The sequence below is a fragment of the Lepus europaeus genome, chromosome 14 (genome assembly GCF_033115175.1).
Source record: "Lepus europaeus isolate LE1 chromosome 14, mLepTim1.pri, whole genome shotgun sequence".
NCBI lineage: Eukaryota > Metazoa > Chordata > Mammalia > Lagomorpha > Leporidae > Lepus > Lepus europaeus.
In genome coordinates, this window is record NC_084840.1 from 3,736,924 (window position 1) to 3,757,527 (window position 20,604).

General features: G+C 39.0%; 1 protein-coding gene across 1 annotated transcript; it reads right to left on the reverse strand.

Moving 5' to 3' along the window:
* Positions 1 to 9,774: 9,774 nt before the first annotated feature.
* Positions 9,775 to 14,552, reverse strand: PDC (phosducin). The gene is made up of 3 exons (XM_062211249.1): positions 14,474 to 14,552; positions 13,018 to 13,166; positions 9,775 to 10,299 (listed from the first exon to the last, which is right to left on the reverse strand). The coding sequence occupies exons 1-3, from the start codon at positions 14,532 to 14,534 to the stop codon at positions 9,775 to 9,777; spliced, it is 735 nt and encodes a 244-aa protein (XP_062067233.1). The 5' UTR covers positions 14,535 to 14,552.
* Between the last annotated feature and the right edge of the window lie 6,052 nt (positions 14,553 to 20,604).

Here is a 20,604-nt window from a genome sequence, read left to right on the forward strand (position 1 = left end):
AAAACAGTTTCAATTGTCACAACTGGGGGAGGAGTACCACTGGCAGCTACTTAGTGGGCAGAGGCCAGGGATACTGCTAAGTCTCTACAACGTATAGTACAACTCCCCACAACAAAGAGTTAACTGGCCCAAAATGTCAATAGTGGTGAGTTTCAGAAGGGGACTTCAAAAAGTTCATGGAAAATGGAGTTAAAATAAGTTTATTTTGATGCAAAATTAAAATCTCTGGATAGTTCTTTTCATAATACACTTTTTCTTTCAAGAAAGAAAGGTCAGAAGATAATACTAAGAAAGAATGGTCACAGAAGCAGAGAAGAATCTGGACTGGTATCCTGAAAGCCAGGTGAGGAAGGACTTTGGGAGTGGTCCTGTAAGACGTGGCCTGTGGAGTCTGATGGGTGCTGTGGTGAGGTGATTGTGTGGGTGTCCTGTGTTTGCCTCTTGAGATCCACTTTCTGACTTTTCCATCTTGCTTTGTGTCCAAGGAATGCTGATCATCAGGAGAGATGCCTTGCCCTCTGACATCCATTTGGTTTGGACAATGAGAGCTGAGGAAAAATAGGCAAGCAGGATAAGAGAGAGCTCAGCTTATTTACTATACCAGCTCTCTAACTTCCGGGCCACGGATGGGCAGGGCCAATGTTTCTCTCTTAAAAGCTAAAGCTTCCTTGGGTGTCTCAGGCCTGTGGTTTGTAGTCACTTTGTCCTGCTATTGTCCTGACCTTGTCCCTGTTAGACTCTTCATTTACCTCCCTTCAGTCATACCTTTTCTGTCTGCTGTCTCCTGCCAGGGACCTGCCTGACATAGAGATCATTGCTGATCTTTGTCAGAGCCATTTTCAGTGGAGTAGCTGAGGCTGACAGGAAGAGAAGTAAACAGCAAAAAGGGGAGAAAATTAAGGACATACACTTTTTTTTTTTTTCCTGCAGTTTGTCAATTAAAGGAAGGAACATGCTAAAGAGGATGACCTAGTGAGAATTCTGAAGAACCAGAGACAGGTTTTTTTTTTTTTTTTTTTTTTTTACAGGCAGAGTGGACAGTGAGAGAGACAGAGAGAAAGGTCTTCCTTTTGCCGTTGGTTCACCCTCCAATGGCCACCTCGGCCGGCGCACTGCGGCTGGCACACCGTGCTGATCCGAAGGCAGGAGCCAGGTGCTTCTCCTGGTCTCCCATGCAGGTGCAGGGCCCAAGCACTTGGGCCATCCTCCACTGCCTTCCTGGGCCATAGCAGAGAGCTGGCCTGGAAGAGGGGCAACCGGGACAGAATCCGGCGCCCCGACCAGGACTTGAACCCCGTGTGCCGGCGCCGCAGGCGAAGGATTAGCCTGTTGAGCTGTGGCGCTGGCCTAGAGACAGTTTTTAATTGAGGATGTAAACTTGTTTTTAGGATGTGGATAAGATGCTTATACTCTTGGCTTTCTATAAGAATGAGCTCCACATATGTGGGTTCAACCAACCCAAGGTCAGAATTTTTTTAAGAAATATTGCATCTGGCTCCTGGCTTCAGATTGGCACAGCACACTGACCGTAGTGGCCATTTGCGGGGGTGAACCAACGGAAGGAAGACCTTTCTCTCTGTCTCTCCATCACTGTCTAACTCTGCCTGTCAAAAAAAATATTGCATCTATACTAAACATGTACTAACTTTTTTGTCTTTGCCATTATTCCCTAAATAATACTGTGTACAACTGATTACATAGCATTTACATTGTAGTGGGCATTATAAATAATCTAGATGTAGGGTGTGCATAAGTTATGTTCAGGAACTACACCATTTAATAGAAGAGATTAAGAATATGCAGACTTTGGTGTCTGTGGAGGGTCCTGGAAGCAATCCACCATGGTCACAGAGGGAAGACTGTATAGAGGGAGATGCTAAAATTATATAATGCGAGCATAAAAGCTGTGAGATTTGAATGTGACAATATTATTAAAAGCACACATGGTAGGATCAACCTCCCACAATGAAAATAGATGAGTTACTGTATGTAGGGTAAGGAATTAGGAATATTCATGTCCTGTGGGTTAAGCTTCTTCTGTGACATTGAAAGTGTTTTCATTTATTGAGAACAAAAGGGTTTGGAGGAGACCGAGGAGAATAGTGACAGTTCAGAGACGCTACTGTGGGAAATGGAAGAGGGAGCTATTTACTGAATGAGCCACATACCCCACTGAAGATCACAGGCAGAAAACTACTATTTCATGAGTAGGACTTACCAGAAAGTGGTTTGGGAACAGAAAACTGAAATGATCAGAAGTTTGGAGATTAAAAAAATTAGGACTTAGGAAGAATAAAGGGATGAGAATATGGCAGGTGCCTGCAGATAGTCATTGATGTCACCTGTTAATCTAGGCTGCGTAGTAAGGACAGAAACCGTGAAAGTGGAGAAAAGGCAGCATCACAAAGCAGAGCTGAGCAGTTTGTAGCCTTATGAACATGTGTCTTGAGAATAAAGGACAGAGAGAACTGGGAGAGTAAATGGCTCTCATCAGAGGAGAGTATACTGAAATTGAAGATTTCAAAAAGGGCATTGATAGTGATAGTAAGAGAAAAATGCGATAGATCTTTGAGTGTATGTTGGCCAATCAGAAGGGCCTGAGTAGGTATCAGCTTCTTCACTGAACTACTATGTAAGATCTCAAACATTAGCAAGCAGAATATCCCATATATTTTTTAATTTCAGAAATTTCCAGAAATTAATTTCAGAATTTAATTTTAATTTCAGAAATTTAATTTCCTTTAAGAAGAAAGATGATTGTGTCTCATACACCTTTATTACCCTATCCATTATCTAACCTCATTCCTTATATGTGTTAGACACTCAAACATTTGTAGAATATTTGAAAAAGAGAAAAAAATGAAAATAAAGTTTTCATTATGAGATAAGAATTTGCTAGATATATTCAAATAGATAAGTATACGATCTTTACTCTGTCATCTGTAATCCATTTGCAGTATCTTACTCCATGCATATCTATTTTTTAAAGATTTATTTATTTATTTATTTGAAAGTCAGAGTTACACAGAGAGAGGAGAGGCAGAGAGAGAGAGAGAAGTCTTCCATCCGATGGTTCACTCCCCAATTGGCTGCAACAGCTGGAACTGCACCAATCTGAAGCCAGGAGCCAGGAGCTACTTCTGAGTCTCCCACATGGGTGCAGGGGCCCAAGGACTTGGGCCATCTTCTGCTGCTTTCCCAGGCCACAGCAGAGAGCTGAATCGGAAGTGGAGCAGCTGGGTCTCGAACCAGCGTCCATATGGGATACCGGCGTTTTAGTCCAGGGTGTTAACCTGCTGCGCCACAGTGCTGGACCCCATGCACATCTATTAAAAATCACAATAACTAACATTTGAGTAGTTAGGGTCAGGTACTGTTCCCAATAGTTGACTTTTTTCTGCCACAGCAACTCAGTCTGCCATTATTACCCTTATTTTGTAGACAAGGAAACAGAGATACAGAGAGGTTAACTAATTTACCCAAGGTCCCAAGTTAGGAAGTGGATTCCAACCTAAGATGTCTGCCAACAGTGCTCGAGATATTAACTGTCCCCGTAAGGCAGATACGTGGACACACAAATGCGATGCATGCATCATCTGTTGCTTGTCTAAAGGTCAGATTTCATCATCGTGAGCTCCCAGAGGTAGGGACACTCATGGTACATTACAGCTTATCAGTACATGTTCTGTGAACAAATGAATGAATGAGCTGCTCAACTTACAGAATAAATTTGCTGTTCCCTACGGATTTTCCTGTTATTTTACAACCAACACTCTTGGCTTTTCTTTCAAGCCTATTCCAGTTGTTATTTGGGTGGTTTGTTCTGAGACATGTTATAACATTATAAAGCTTTACATTGAAAACTTCATTCTTCTGCTGAAGAAAAATGAACTGTTCCTTTCCTCCTACCAAATAAAATAGTAGATTAAGTGTTTACATCCAAGATTTCTGCAGCAGTGGCTTCAGATGTTCTAGTCAAGTCCTGCCTTTTGTGTAACTCTACGGGTGAGTGTTATGATCAAAGCCTCACTCTGGCATCCCTTAGTCACCAAGTGCTTATTTTGAGGATGGTTGCTATCATCACTTACTCCCCTTACAGGAGCCACCTAGTTACTTTTGTTTTGACAATTATGGGTTAAATACATTCCTGGGCTTAATCTTGCTTAATCTTGCTACCTCTATTCTAAATTAAGGCATGATAGAAATATCTTATAAAAGTAAAGCTTTCTTCTAGCAGGAATCTTTCAAAGCACTCATTTTTATTCTTCTTTTCCTTATATAAGAGTTTTCTTTCACTGTCTAGTTTGTTTTTACTACTCTGCAGCTTTCAATAAAATTGTATTCTGAATTCTTCAAATTCTTAAAGTATTGTTCTCTTTTGAGATCTATGATTATCCTACCTCACAGCCTTGCCACTACCCTTTTAAGTGTTTACTTCCAGTCCACACAATTAATTATCAATTTAAGATGTTCTACTGTGGAGTTTTTGAATTATAACTATCTCATACAGAGATACCGTTTTATGCTATAGTTTTAAAGTCCAGTCATTAGCAAAAACTCTATAAAGGATTAATACTCTTGTTAGCAGTTATTTGGTAGGAGAAAACATAGTGGATTATTTTTAAACATTCCTTGCCTATCCCCCTCCTAGCAGTTTTCCTCTATGTGATACACCTGTTTCTCATTAACTTTCAAATAAGCCAAAGTATATTTAAAATGCCTTTCCAAATTTATAAAGAAGAAAAGAGGATGGGGCTTTAGATTCATGAACAAAACTACCCAGTGACCGTATGTTGGAGAATGGTCAATGTAAGCTGGTCATAATTAAGGATTTTGTCTTATCCATTTTGTATCACTAATATCTAGTACAGTTGCATAAATTCTTATTTCCATTTCTTTTTGTCCTTTTTTCTTCCCTTCTTCCACTTCAGACATAGGATTTTGGAGAAAGAGGTAGAGCTGGACATATGAATTTGAGAGTAGTCTGAATCAAAATGATATTTCAGACTATGGAATAGAGAAATCTATGTAGAGTAAGGCTTTAGCGAAGTCAGCACAGGGAACTTAGAAGGAACAATCAGTAGGATAGAAGTCAGACAAGCTTTGTGTTGCCAAAGAAACAAAAACAACAACAATGAAATAGTCAACTCTGTTACATGCTAATAGAAGAGGGTATAAAATAAGGAACAATAATTGTCATTATGTTTTTTAAACTATTATTTATTTGAAAGGCAGAGTCAAACACACACACACAAGAATGACAATGACAGTGACAATCTTCCATCTGCTGGTTCACTCCTCAGTGGCCGCAACAGCGGGGCTGGGCTAGACCGAAGCCAGGAGCCAGGAGCTTCTTCCAGGTTTCCCACACAGGTGCAGGGCACGTTAGCAGGGAGCTCTATTGGAAGTGGAGCATCCTGGACTTGACCAAGCAACCATATGGGATCCTGGCTTCACAGGTGACGGCTTAACCCCCTGCACCCCGTCTCCACCCGCTTCTCCCCCCGCAACCTCCATTATTTTAGGACCTAGTGAATGTGTGGAGCTAATGAACTGAGACTGTGAAAAACTGAAGGTGCAGGAGAGAACTCACCGGCAAAGACTTCTTGGAAAAGACTCCAGAAGCACACGCCGTCAAACCAAAATTAACAATTGGGATTGCATCAAATTGAGAAGTTTCTGTACTTCAAAAAAAGCAGTCAGGCGAGTGAAGAGGCAACTGACAGAATGGGAAAAAATATTTGCAAACTATGCTACAGATAAAGGGTTGATAACCAGAATCTACAAAGAGATCAAGAAACTCCACAACAACAAAACAAACAACCCACTTAAGAGATGGGCCAAGGACCTCAATAGACATTTTTCAAAAGAGGAAATCCAAATGGCCAACAGACACATGAAAAAATGTTCAGGATCACTAGCAATCAGGGAAATGCAAATCAAAACCACAATGAGGTTTCACCTCACCCTGGTGAGAATGGCTCACATTCAGAAATCTACCAACAACAGATGCTGGAGAGGATGTGGGGGAAAAGGGACACTAACCCACTGTTGGTGGGAATGCAAACTGGTTAAGCCACTATGGAAGTCAGTCTGGAGATTCCTCAGAAACCTGACTATAACCCTACCATACAACCCAGCCATCCCACTCCTTGGAATTTACCCAAGGGAAATTAAATTGGCAAACAAAAAAGTAGTCTGTACCTTAATGTTTATCGCAGCTCAATTCACAATAGCTAAGACCTAGAATCAACCTAAATGCCCATCAACAGTAGACTGGATAAAGAAGTCATGGGACATGTACTCTATAGAATACTATACAGCAATAAAAAACAATGAAACCCGGTCATTTGCAACAAAATGGAGGAATCTGGAAAACATCATGCTGAGTGAATTAAGCCAGTCCCAAAGGGACAAATATCATATGTTCTCCCTGATTGGTGACAACTAACCGAGCACCAAAGGGGAAACCTGTTGAAGTGAAATGGACACTATGAGAAACAGTGACTTGATCAGCCCTTGTCATGACTTAATACTTTATCCCTTTTAGTATTTTTTTATTCTACTTAATACTATTGGTTGAACTCTGTAATTAACACACAGTTATTCTTAGGTGTTTAAATTTAACTGAAAAGTGATCTCTGTTAAATATAAGAGTGGGAATAAGGGAGGGAGAAGATGTACAGTTTGGGACAAACTCAAGCTGACTTGCCCCAAATGGTAGAGTTAGAAACATGCCAGGGGATTCCAATTCAATCGCATCAAGGTGGCATGAACTAATGCCACCTCACTAGTCCAAGTGATCAATTTCAGTTCACAATTGATCATACTGATAGATCTAAGAGTCAAAGGGATCACACAAACAAGACTAGTGTCTGCTAGTACTAACTGATAGAATAAAAAAGGGAGAGAACGGTTCACCATGGGAAGCGGGATATACAGCAGACTCATAGGATGGCAGATGTCCTAAATAGCACTCTGGCCTCAGAATTAGCCCTAAGGCATTTGGATCTGGCTGAAGAGCCCATGAGAGTATTTTAGGCATGGAAAGCCATGACACTCTGGCAAAAAAAAAAAAAAAAAAAAAAAATCTCTGTGAGTGAGATCCCAGTGGAAAGAATGGGCCATCAAAGAAGGAGGTACCTTTCTCTGAAGGGAGGAGAGAAGTTCCACTTTGACTATGACCTTGTCAAAATAAGATCAAAGTCGGTGAACTCAGAAGGCTTCCATAGCCTTGGCAACTCATGACAAGATTCTCCGGTGATTACTGATGCCATAAACAAGAGTGTCAAATTGTTAAGTCAACAACAGGAGTCACTGTGCACTTACTACTCATGTAGGATCTCTTTCCTTATTGTGTTGTTCAATGTGAATTAATGCTATAACTAGTACTGAAACAGTATTTTCACTTTATGTTTCTGTGTGGGTGCAAACTGTTGAAATCTTTACTTAATATATACTAAGTTGATCTTCTGTATATAAAGAGAATTGAAAATGAATCTTGATGTGAGTGGAATGAGAGAGGGAGCAGGAGATGGGAGGGTAGCGGGTGGGAGGGAAGTTATGGGGGAGGAAGCCACTGTAACCCATAAGCTGTACTTTGGAAATTTATTAAATAAAAGTGAAAAAAAAGAAAAAAATCACCAAAAATCACCACAAAGCCTGGATTGGAGTGGGAGGAAAAAAAATTGGAAGTAAGGAATAAAGATGGAACTTAGATATTTGAGAAATGGAATTTTAAGGGAGAGCAGTAAGGGAATAATGGCTGGCAATTTTAAATCATAGGCTGAAATATCTTTTTTTATTTTTTTAAATTTTTTTTTGACAGGCAGAGTGGACAGTGAGAGAGAGAGAGACAAAGAGAAAGGTCTTCCTTTTGCCGTTGGTTCACCCTCCAATGGCCACCGTGACCAGCGCGCTGCGGCCAGCGCACCGCGCTGATCCGAAGGCAGGAGCCAGGTGCTTCTCCTGGTCTCCCATGGGGTGCAGGGCCCAAGGACTTGGGCCATTCTCCACTGCACTCCCTGGCCACAGCAGAGAGCTGGCCTGGAAGAGGGGCAACCGGGATAGAATCCGGCGCCCTGACCGGGACTAGAACCCGGTGTGCCGGCGCCACAAGGCGGAGGATTAGCCTATTGAGCCGCGGCGCCGGCCTATAGGCTGAAATATTCTAAATAGTTGGCTATTTACGAACTCATTCCCCAAAGAAATTTTTATTTAAGGAGTACAAATTTCATAAGTAGAATTTTAGGAATGTAGTGATTCTTCCCACCATACCTACCCTCCCACCCCCACTCCCATCCCACCTCTCCTCTCCCATTCCCAGTCCCATTCTCCATTAATATTCATTTTCAATTAACTTTATACAAGAAGACCAACTCTATACTAAGTACAGATTTCAACAATTTGCACACAGACACACACACAACTGAGAACAATAAAAGTCCATTTATTAGTCAGTATGAGTAATGCAATATGGAGAAAGGGAGGGAGGAAATTGCTGTGTGGATAGGACAGGACCCCCACAGCACAGGGGCGTGGACACTTTCTCCATCATGATGCAGTGTAGTGTTCACACACAGGTGCACATTTCAGATATGGTGGTGGGAAGGTGAGGAAGGTCTCATCTGATAACTTCTGTTTTCTCAATGAAATATGAACAGGGTGGAATGTTGAAATGTTAGGAGGGGATCAAGGGGTATAGAAATTTTAAGGAAAGAAGAGAAGCTATAAAATAATCCTTTAGGAGAGTAGAGACTAGAACTTGTGACAAACCTGGGCTACCAAGTGGGAAATGTGCAAACCTGCTTTAAGTGCGTATCTTTCAGGGACTCCACTTCTGGTGCTTATGAAGCATGTTGTCTTCAGCAGTAGGCCAGGTCTCACATGTCAATTTTGTTTCCACTCTGATTCAGACACTTGGAAATTCTTTTATCCTGCCTGCTCTTCAGTTAATTTAAAAACAGCTTAAAATCACATTTTATTTTGCACATCTGTATGTTTGTGTAGGAAGAAAGACTTGCAGATGTTCTCAAGGAAAATGGGAGTAGAACGTCCATTTCACTCCTGTTTATAAAACAGGAATAATACTATCTACATGCAGACTTACAGTCACTAGAGAAATTGGGCATAACATCTGGTCCATAATAGGTAATCAATAAGTGGTCATTGTAATTATTGCTACGGCTAAATATTATTTCAATTATTATAATTAAAAAATTCTTGCCTCCATTCTCCCTTAACAAATACAAATTTTTATGACTTTAATGCAGCCTAATATTTCTGTTTTCTTATGCACTAATTTGCTTGAAATATAAAATATTTTACTTAGTGATGACTTTAGAGTTTTGGCCTTTATATTTCTGTGAATATTTGAAAAGAGACTAAAAAGAAATTTTATTTCATCATGAGATTTTATTGTTACTATGCAAGCAAAATTAATAATATAATTTAAAAGTACATATAATCTTGAAGAAAAAAAGAATAAAAACAACACATAATTTGAAGGAGTTTTTAAGAATGTCACAATATTATTCCTGTCTGCTAACAAAGACAATAATCACTGAAGACTATAATATTTTTGTAGTAAAGCATTGTATTAGTTTAATAAACTAATGTTAAGAAATGCTAATAACACAATTTTAGTGTCACTAGTGTTATTTTCTGAATTAGAGCAGCCATGGCCATACTTGGTGTTCTCTAAAGGAATATAGATACTACTGAAATCAGCATTCAGTGTGTGCAGGGTAAATATGATATTGACATAGTGAATCCTTACTCCATGTCCTCGTCCGTATTTGTCTGCTCTAGGGCTTGCATCTCTCGCTCAGGTAGTAACCCATATTCATTGAGGAAAGACTCCACATCCCCTGCAAAAAATTCTTCTGCAAACTGCTCAGCAACACTAATGAAATTGCTTATCAGTTCTCCCCCTTTGTAGACGAGCAGTGTAGGGAGAACATCTGAGGAAAAGCGGTCCCCAGCGCCCGTGTTGGAAGCTTTTATTTTACAGAATTTGACCATCGGGTACTCTGCTGCAAGGCAAGTTAAGCTGCTGTTTAGAGCTTCGCAGCCCTTTATGCCATCTTCGTAAATGTGAACGACGATTGTGGTTATCTTTTGTTCCTTTTCAATGGTTTCCAGGAATTGCTCCCCAGTTTCCAGCTCATATACAAAGCCATATCTAGGCCCAAAACTCAGCTTCTGGTGCATATCCTGCATACACTGTCTACGGTATTTACGAAGGCAGTTTTCATCCTCTTTGTCTTGGTGGATCAGTTCATATTCTTGAATGCTCATCTGAGAACAGATGCGAAAAACAATAGAAACAGTCCAGTCAGAAATGTGTACTCCTTCCACACACTAAATCCATTCTCAAGTCAAGGCATTTGCATTTACTGTTCTCTCAATCTGGACCCCTTTTTCCAAGTCCTGACATGTCCTCCTCTGTCTTACTCAAGCTCGTACTCAAATGTCACTCTCCTTGATTACTCTACCTGAAGGAGTCTCTCCTCGGTGTTCTCTCTTCTTTATACAGATTTATCTTCCTTCATAGCAATCGACATTGCTGACCCTGTGTTTACTTGTTTACTTTAGCTTTTTAGCTGTACTCCATGGATGCAGGGGTTTTATTGGTCTCATTTATCTTTACTGTCTGCCCCGGTGTCTGGTACATAATTGGAGTTCAGTAACCATTTCATGATTTGGTGAATGTGTAACGCTTGCTGAATGTGGTTGATTCACAAGATGTTTATAATCTCTGTCAGAAATATGCCACTTAATTACTACTACTTTGCATGGAAAAAAACCAGCAAGATCTGCTCTGCAGTAACTTTCAACAAAAAGAAGCACACGCGTACACATATTCACATACATTTAAACGTGCCCCCAGAAAATGCCTCTGGACATCAGTGTCCTCTCAACAAAAGCTGTTAGAAAGATTCTATCATATAAGTTACAGACCTCTTGGAATGTATAGGATGGAAGTTGAGTGCAAGACAGCTTTTCCTACTCTTGGTGCTCCTTGATTTAGTTAAGAGGCCCAGCAGCATTTGCATCACTTGGGAACTTCTTGGAAATGCAGATGTTTTGGACAGTGCCCCAGATCAACTGAATCAGAACTTGTAGGGGTGAGGCCTAGTAACCCATGTTTTAACAGGCCCTTCAAGTAATTCTTATCCACTAGTTTAGGCAAAAGTGAGAAAATGCGAAATCCCATCTTCTGGGACAGTTACTTTTTGTTGCAGCTGAACTGTAGCACTACCTCCACTCCTAATGTATTCAATTGAATGTGAAGCACTTCTTCAACCAGCCCAAAATAAAAAAGGACATAAAGGCGCAGTGGGACGTAATGTGATTAATAGATGTGGAACAACTTGGAACCATGGAAGCTGAAGAAGCCCCAAGCTGAGTCATCTGTGGCTGCCTTATCATCATGTAATTTCTCAAAACAGCAAGTGTTGTCAATTTGTAATGTAGAGAATTGAGAAGCCCAGAAACTAGTATTTGTGGGGAACCTGCAATGTTTTAGGCACTTTGCATAGACTATTTTACATATTAGCCCCATAACCTCTGAGGGAAGAGCCATGTTACAGAAGATGCTGAGATGGACATTAAGCAGAGCATCTGAAGCTTTCACCTTCCTTCTCTTGTTTCTGCTTCCTACGTTTATCTTCCTAGTATCCTCATTCTTACTCTTATATTTCATTTTATTTATTTTATTCTTTATATTTTATCATTATGTTAAAACAAATTTAATGTGTTTTAACTCTAAATGTTGTTAAAATGTTTTATATAATTTTTAAGTTGCTATCCTACTTCTGAACATTTCACATACCAAACCACACAAATACTGATTTAAAGATGCATTTGAGCATTCATCTATGAACCTATTTCATTCACATATTCAGGCATACAAATACTTAGGCATTCAGATACATTTCCAAACTCAATTTTAGTTTAAAACTTTTAGTAATCATCACATCACACATTTGTATAGTATGGGTATTTGACATATTCAAGACACTTTCAGATTTATTTTCTCGTCATATCTCTTTAAAACAAAGTGGGGAGGTGTTGTTACAGTTCCTCACATGGGAAAATTTGTCTCTCCACATCACATAGTGGCTTGGTGAAGAAACCAAACCTCTGCCACTGCCTCCCCAAAAACCTGTGCCTTGAAGATCTTTCCAGTGGTCAGAAGCCTGGGACTAAGGCGTGCTTCTGATCTAGTCTGTTAAAAATCAATACACAAGTCATACCCGCTGATAGGGAAATAAGCAATCCACTCAGCTGATTTTCCCCACATTGAAAATCAGTATGGTTTCTTTTGTCATTGTCATCATCATCATTATATAAACCATACACTCTAATTATAAAGGTTCAGAAATGGCCTAAAAGCTTGAAGCAGGAAGTAGCAAATACTGAAATGTGGCCACTCTAATACTCAGAAAATGTTCACTAACACTTTAGAGATCCTGTTTTAAGGCATCCCTTAGTATATATAGAAATATATATTACATAACTTAATTGAGATAGTTTTTAAAAGTACTTTTTGGAAAAAGTGTTAATACCTTTTATAAAAAAAGAGTTGTGGGTTATCCTGCCTGCCTTCTACTTCCCAACCAATATCATCCTTTCAAATTACCAATATTGTCAAGTTGATGAGTGTCCTTCTGTGTTTCTCTCCATACACACACCTGCCATATATTTATATATGCATATTCTGAGGTCATTTTATTGCTCTATAGCATCAGATATATAATTTAACATTCTCTGTGATTTGCTTCCTCATGTTGTGAAATGACCTCTAAAATTAACTCGTTTTTATAATCCATTCCTTTAATAACTGCGTGCTAATATGGAATGTCTTTCTATGGGGATTTGGTTCATTTTCTGTTTTTGCCAGTGTAAACAGTACTGCACTGTATTTTGTAATATTTTGAGTATATTCTTTGATGTGACTCATACTAGAAAATGCATTCTCAATGGCTTGTGATCAGCTTTTCATTATCTTACCTTCCTTCCCAGTCTGTCTTTTGCATCCTTGTCATCTTTGCTCTGAGAAGACATTTGCCTGAGAATCTCCTTCTTGCTAGGTGGGATTGAATCACTGTCTTCACTCTCTAATTTAAACTTTCTCCAATCATTTATTACTCCTTTGGGTCCTGGAATAAAAAGTTAAAAAATTATTTCTTATCTTTAAAAGGACTGTCTGCACAACTGAAATGTGTATACATATTGCCATGGAAATAGATTTGTCATCTCTGCATCTGAAACCAACATCTTGTTTTGGCTGGAAATTTCCAACTGCTCTGTTCGTAAAAAATTGTTGTTCCACATTAATTTTGCTAAATGAGGTTTGGTAATGAATCTTTCAGAAACATCTGCATTAATGAAAATATAAATTATGCACTTTAAATTATTAAAAAATTAGAATATAGTGAAGCAACTCAGATTTTAGGAAGGAGCACTTTTATTGCAGAAGAAACAGTAAACTAAGATTGGCACTACACTGTTAATCAAGGAAGCAAGGATGGTTGGAGAAACAAGGACAATAGTACCCAAGACAACCAATGAGAAGGAAGCCTGCTCTTCAGTTAGCAAAGCTGAAATGGCTTTGAGAAAATCTTTGTAAACCATCTAATCTCTTCTGAGAGTCTCAGAGTGTTCTCTGAAATAGAAACAAATAGCTGCATTTATCTGTCTTTAATAGTCATTGATTTTGTTACATTTAGAAAGATATTCCCCACATGGTTCATTATAAAATGAATACCTATGCATTCTTTTCTAGTACTTACATGGATTCATTCAAACTTCTGGCTAAATATAAAGGCTCTAGTCCCTATTAAAAGAGAGAGGGGATCACTAGACAAATAAGATTCAACAGACTTAAAAGAAATTTGAATTTTAAAATTTAAGTCATAGATTTTAAGCTTAGAGCTCTCAGAAATGTCACAGAGATATCCAGAGAAAATTTAACAGATTAGGAAAATAGGCTCTGGAGAAAATGAATTGAAGTCTTAGGTGTTTTCAGGGAATTTAGAAATCCATCTGATTCAAGAATGTTTTTATCATTCTCTTTATTTTGTTCAGATTCAAAAAAATTAAAATTAAGGGCCATTTATTTACCTCTGGTCTGCTATTGTTTATAAAATACCAAAGGAAGCTCATTGGGAGGGTGGAGTGGATAAGTAAAGAGGAAAGTGGTTTAATTATCGCGCAGACAGAGAGGTCTAATGATAGTTGGGCAGCAAGAAATAATAGTTGGTGTTTTTCTTGCTGTTTGACATCAAATAAAACCACTTTAAGAGTCTGTTTCAAATTAATTTATTGAAATATTTTTTAGATTGTTCTATAAGACTATATGAAAATATTACTGAAATTCCATGATAAATAGTATCAAAAAAGAATACAACATATTTCCACACTTAATTTTGGCTTAATAATTACATTTTTTTCTAACTTCACTGACCTGTGTGTGTGGCTTGTCCTTCAAAATCTTCCTCTAAACTATGGCTTTTGGCTTCTTCCATTTTAGGGACTGGATTTGATATAATCTATAGGATAACCAAAGAAGTAATAAGGACAGATAAATTTCAGTATATATGTACTTGCATATACACTTATATTTGCATATACTATACATATTCATAAATGTGAATAGTCTTCTGACAGGTTCTGTGGCAGGTGACGACTTACCTCTAAGTGATAAAGTGTTTAGAATGTTTATTTCTGCATTGTAATAGGACATTAATTTAACCCTTTTGTCATTAATGGTGTCTAGACCTAATAATTTGAAATAATTAATTTTTTATTTAAGCTTTGATTTTAAGTCCATGAACATAATGAACATTATTTATTACTGATTTTATTATTGTGTGTTACTGTATTTCATAAAATTCTAGCCCAATATCTTACATAACAAGAAATTTTAATCTAATGAGTATATACTTACTATGAATACTTAGTAGGTGCCTGGCATTGTTTTAATAATTTTAATTGTCAGAATTATTTAGTTCTCACACAGCTGTGTGTGGTAGGGACAACTGTTAATATTATTTTACAACTTTAAGAAGCTGAAGTATGAGAAATTTACTCATCTATGATCACACAGAGAATGCTATAATGGATTTGAACTTAGATTGTATACCTTTGGAACCCACTCTTAACTGTTAAACTACTATGGAAGTTAACATATTATATCACAGTCATTTTTCCCAGTGTGACTTGGTAAATCCAATCTCTGAGTTGGCATTGAAGAATAATGGTCTAAGGAACACTGCAATTCAATACTAACACCATAACTTCTCTCCATACCGTAAAGCAAGTTTTGATCACAGTGTTACTCATCAAGCAAATTAAAATGTTATCCATCAAGTAAGTAGAATTGTAGTACCTTTGAGAAACTAAAACCTATTAAAAGCATTGGATTTTTATTTGAAGGGAACTTCTTAATGACCTCTTGAAGAACCTGTTTATTCTTAGTTCACATCCCAACTTAATTGCTTACTTAAATTTCAGATAACAATTTAATTATCTGAAAAACTAAATTGTTATATGCATGGATATGTTCTCTAAGGTGTACACATGGTTAGGATTATTCTGAAATGTTCAAGTCAGGGAGATAGTCTAACCGTGAGTATAGTATCTTTTTATACTGTCTTCTTTTACTTGTTTCCCTTTGTGTCTTTCTTTCTAAGTCAACTTTAAGCATTGATGTCATTCAGCTTCTGCTTTTAATTTCTTCTTTTTTTTTTATAACTTGTATGAGGACTCATCACAAAGTTAATGGAAAATGCATATGAAAAAAAATGCATGCATTGAAAAAAATTTTTTCTTTCACAATCAGCATGTACACTAACTTGTTATGACATGTCTGAAAAGGATCTGGTTTGAGGTACAAAGGATAAGACATCAGTTTGAAAAGAAGTCCTGTTGGAGCAACATGAATTCTCCCAAAACTGAAGCAAGAACAAATATCAAACTTAAAAAGCTTGGGTGGAAGAATGTTGGAATCACTGATGTTTACTAAGAGCTTATGGTGATAGTGTGCCCCACAGAATTTAGCAGTTTACAAATTAATGGCTTATTTTAAGAATGGATGAGATGGTATTGAAGATTAAACCTTGAGTGGCAGACCATCCATAGAAATTTGTGAAGAAAATATTGACCTTGTTTATGCTTCAGCTGATGAGGACTGACAATTAACAGCAGAAACAGTAGGCAGCATCACAGACGTCTCAGCTGGTTTCAGCTTACACAATTCAAACTGGAGAATTGAAATTGAGCAGACTTTTTTTTTGATAGGTGCCAAATCTATTGTGCCTCTATCAGTGTTAGACAAGAGCAGAGTTGTTCATGGAAACTTTAAACAAGTGTGATTAAGATCCCAAAGAATTCCTTCAAATAATTATTATTGGAGATGAAGCATGGCTTTACCAGTATAATCCTGAAGACAAAATACAATCAAAGCAATAACTATTAAGAGATACAAGCAGCCCTGTCAAGAGCAAAGAGCATGGTTACAGGTTTTTGTTTTGTTTTGTTTTGTTTTTTTCCATGCTCAAGGCATTTTTCTTGACTTTTATATGAGGACAAAAAATGATAAAAATTGTTAATTATGAGAGTGTTTAGAGAGAATTAGCTAAAGCCTTAGCAGAAAAATGCCCAGGAAAGTTTCAGTACAGAGCCCTTTTCCAACATGACATTGCTCCTCCTCATTCCTCTCTCATCAAATAAGGGAAATTTCATGAGAGTTCCAGTGAGAAATCATTAACCATCCTCCTAACAGCCCTGATTTGACTCCAGACTTCTTTTTGTTTCCCAGTCTTACAAAATCTGTAAATGTTACCTTTTCCCCTGTGGTTAATAATGTAAAAATGGGCTGGCATCGCGGCTCACTAGGCTAATCCTCCACCTGCGGCGCTGGCACCCAGGGTTCTAGTCCCGGTTGGGGCACCAGATTCTGTCCCGGTTGCTCCTCTTCCAGTCCAGCTCTCTGCTGTGGCCCGGGAAGGCAGTGGAAGATGGCCCGTGCTTGGGTCCCTGCACCCACATGGGAGACCAGGAGGAAGCACCTGGCTTCTGGCTTCAGATCAGTGCAGCATGCCGGCTGTAGTGACCATTTTGGGGGTGAACCAATGGAAGGAAGACCTTTCTCTCTCTCTCTCTCTCTCTCTCTCACTCTCACTCTCACTCTCTAACTCTGCCTGTCCAAAAAAAAAAAAAAATGTAGTAAAAATAACCACTTTGACATGACTAAATTCCCAGGACCCTTAATTGTTTAGTGATGGAGTAAATGGTTGCTATCATCCCATACAAAAGTGTTTTGAACATATGAGAGCTTATATTTAAAAAATGCTTATTTAAAAATTTTTGATATCCCCTCATCTTTAAGTCCCTGACTCAGTCTATTTGATGCTTTCCCAAGACACAGGATGGTAAACCAGAACTGTTTGTCTTGATTCTTGGTTTCCTTTTCTTCTTGACTTGTGTTCCTAACACTTGGACTAGTTCTCTAATTTTATTTTCCTTACCACAGTCCCTATCCAGAATCAGTGGACTACAAACATTTTGCTTATTTGATTTTTCTTGCATGAACAAGAAAGGCTGTCAAGGAAAAATCAATCCATTTCACAAGATTTATTTAACTGTAAATGTGATAAGAGGTATAAAATTTGAATGAATTTATAACAAAAAAGATTGATGAAACATGGAAATAAGTAAATAAGGTTGAACAAAACAAGTCATTTAAGGGGCCGGCGACATGGCTCACTTGGTTAATCCTCCACCTGTGGCACCTGCATCCCATATGGACTCCAGGTTCTAGTCCCGGTTGCTCCTCTTCCAGTCCAGCTCTTTGCTGAGGTCCAGGAAGGCAGTGGAGGATGGCCTGTGCTTGGGCCCCTGCACCCACAGGGGAGACCAGGAGGAAGCACCTGGCTCCTGGCTTCGGATCGGTGCAGCACACTGGCCATAGCGGCCATTTGGGGGATGAAAGGAAGACCTTTCTCGCTGTCTCTCTCTCCCTCACTGTCTAACTCTGCCTGTCAAAAAAAAGTCATTTAATTATTTACTACAGTTACTTATAAAAATTTTGCATCTAAGAAAACGTGAAAAATTTTGCTTCAAAAGAAAATTATAGAACAAAGAAATGGAAACTTATTTGATAACTTTAATAGCTGCTTAATTCCTAGAACAGTAGACTCAAACAAATCCATTTTATTTTTCTAGACTACATTGTTACTGTGGGTTATTTACTATTGTCAACGAACATATATAAGGTTTTAGAAAATAAGAATATGATTTTATTTAAATGTTGAAGAGACAGAAGCATAGATTTTTTTCTTATTGCTAATGTAGTTGACAATCTAAGGAAAAAAACCTCACTTCTCAGAAAAGGCTTTCTTTTACCAATTTCTAGAAACTTACTGAAAAGATAATCTGATTATCTAGGACAAACGTGGTTTGTTGATTGGATTAGTGTATGTTGGCCGCTACAGTAAATGAAGAGCAAAACTCTTGCAGTGTGTTTCTGATTAATACCAAGACTTAATTTGATTGGGTTGCTTAAGAAAAAATTAGAGTCCTTAGTATAAGGATTAGGAATTTTTCCTACTGTTTACTGCCAGGGTAAAAAGTAAACAAACTGAAAGAAAAATATTACAATATGAACATGCTTGCTTGCTCTGCTTGAAGCTTCTGTAGAGGAGGACACAAGTAGAGAATCATTAGCTATTGATAGATTGTTACATTTCTAATTTTTAAATATTGATTTATTTATTTGAAAGGCAGAGTAAAAGAGAGGGCAAGGGATGGGTGGGGGAAGAGAGAGAGCCAGAGAGAGAGAATGAGAGGGAGAATATCGTCCATTTGCTTGTTCACTCCCCAAAGGGCCTCAAGAGCTGAGGCAGGGCGAGGCCAAACCCTGGAGCCGGGAGCTTCACCTGGGTCTTCCACATGGGCACTGGGGCCAAACACTTAGGCCGTCTTTCACTGCTTTCCCAGGTACATTATCAGGGAGCAGGATTGGAAGTGGAGCAGCTGTCCTGAACCAGGTGCCCATATGAGATGCCAGCACCACAGGCGAGGCCTTGTCCACTCTGTCACAACGCTGGCCCCGCTACATTTCTGTTAATTTCCTTTGCCACCAACTTCTTCTGGAGTTTTCTAATTATCCCAAATAATTTATCTTCTCCAAAATTTACATTAGTATCATTAAAATAATGAATTAATATTTGTACAGTGTTTAGAACCTGGTGTATAGCAAGTAATCTATGTGTGTTTGTGTGAGAAAAAATAAATTTATCTTCTATATAAGTGTATGTAATGTGTATTAAAAATATCAACATTTGATTTTCAAGTAGCTAAAAGTTAATACTGGTTGAAATTATTAGTGGTTTAAAAATTCCATGTTGGCCAGCACCGTGGCTCACTGGTCTTTCACCTGCGGTGCCGGCACCCTGGTTTCTAGTCCCAGTTGGGGCGCCAGTTCTGTCCCAGTTGCTCCTCTTCCAGTCCAGCTTTCTGCTGTGGCCCAGGAGGGCAGTGGAGGATGGTCCAAGTGCTTGGGCCCTGCGCCTGCATGGGAGACCAGGAGGAAGCACCTGGCTCCTGGCTTCGGATTGGCGCAGCGCTCCAGCTGTAGTGGCTATCTGGGGGGTGAACCAATGGAGGGAAGACCTTTCTCTCTGTCTCTCTCTTTCTCACTGTCTAGCTCTGCCTGTCAACAAACAAACAAAAATAAAAATTCCATGTCTGCTTTAGGTCAAAGGCTTTAAAATAACAATAGGACTATTCTAAGACTTTGAGTGATAGTAAGCATGCCTTTTGTGTGACTGGAAATTGGTGATAAAATAAGGCAGGATGACAGAAAAAACTGCTGCTTCACCAAGATTTACAGTGGTTCAGAAGAGTTGCTGTTGGGGCTGGCGCTGTGGCTGAAGCAAGTAAAGCTGCTGCCTTCAGTGCCAGCATCTCATATGGGCACAGGTTTGAGTCCTGGTTGCTCTGCTCCTGATCCAGCTCTCTGCTATAGCCTGGGAGAGCTGTGGAAGATCGCCAAAATCCTTAGGCCCTGAACCTGTGTGGGAGACTGGAAGAAGCTCTGCATTTCTCATCAATTTATTATTATTATTTTTTTTGCCAGGCAGAGTTAGAGAGAGAGACAGAGAGAAAGGTCTTCCTTCCGTTGGTTCACTCCCCTAATGGCTGCTACGGCCGGTGCTGCTCCGATCTGAAGCCAGGAACCGGGTACTTGCTCCCTGTCTACCAAGCAGGTGCAGGGACCCAAGCACTTGGGCCATCCTCCACCACCCTCTTGGGCCACAGCAGAGAGCTGGACTGGAAGAGGAGCAACCGGGACTAGTACCCAGTGCCCGAACCGGGACTAGAACCCGGAGTGCTGGCGCCGCAAGCGGAGGATTAGTCTAGTGAGCTGTGGCGCCGGCTGCTCATCTTATATAGTTATAAAATGTGGTGTTCCTTTTTTTTTTTTTAATTTAGGTGAGTCTAATAATGTTTTAATTACTCATATCTGTGTTAAGTAAAAATTTTATTTGGATGGATTTTGATAGACTGTCATTCACTTAAAAGGGCATTACC

Coding starts and splice junctions, on each gene's coding strand:
- PDC (XM_062211249.1), bottom strand. CDS start 14,534: ATGGAAGAAGCCAAAAGCCATAGTTTAGAGGAAGATTTTGAAGGACAA. Junction 13,167..14,473: donor AGGACAAGCCACACACACAG/GTCAGTGAAGTT, acceptor TTTTTATTCCAG/GACCCAAAGGAGTAATAAAT. Junction 10,300..13,017: donor AAGACAGACTGGGAAGGAAG/GTAAGATAATGA, acceptor ATCTGTTCTCAG/ATGAGCATTCAAGAATATGA.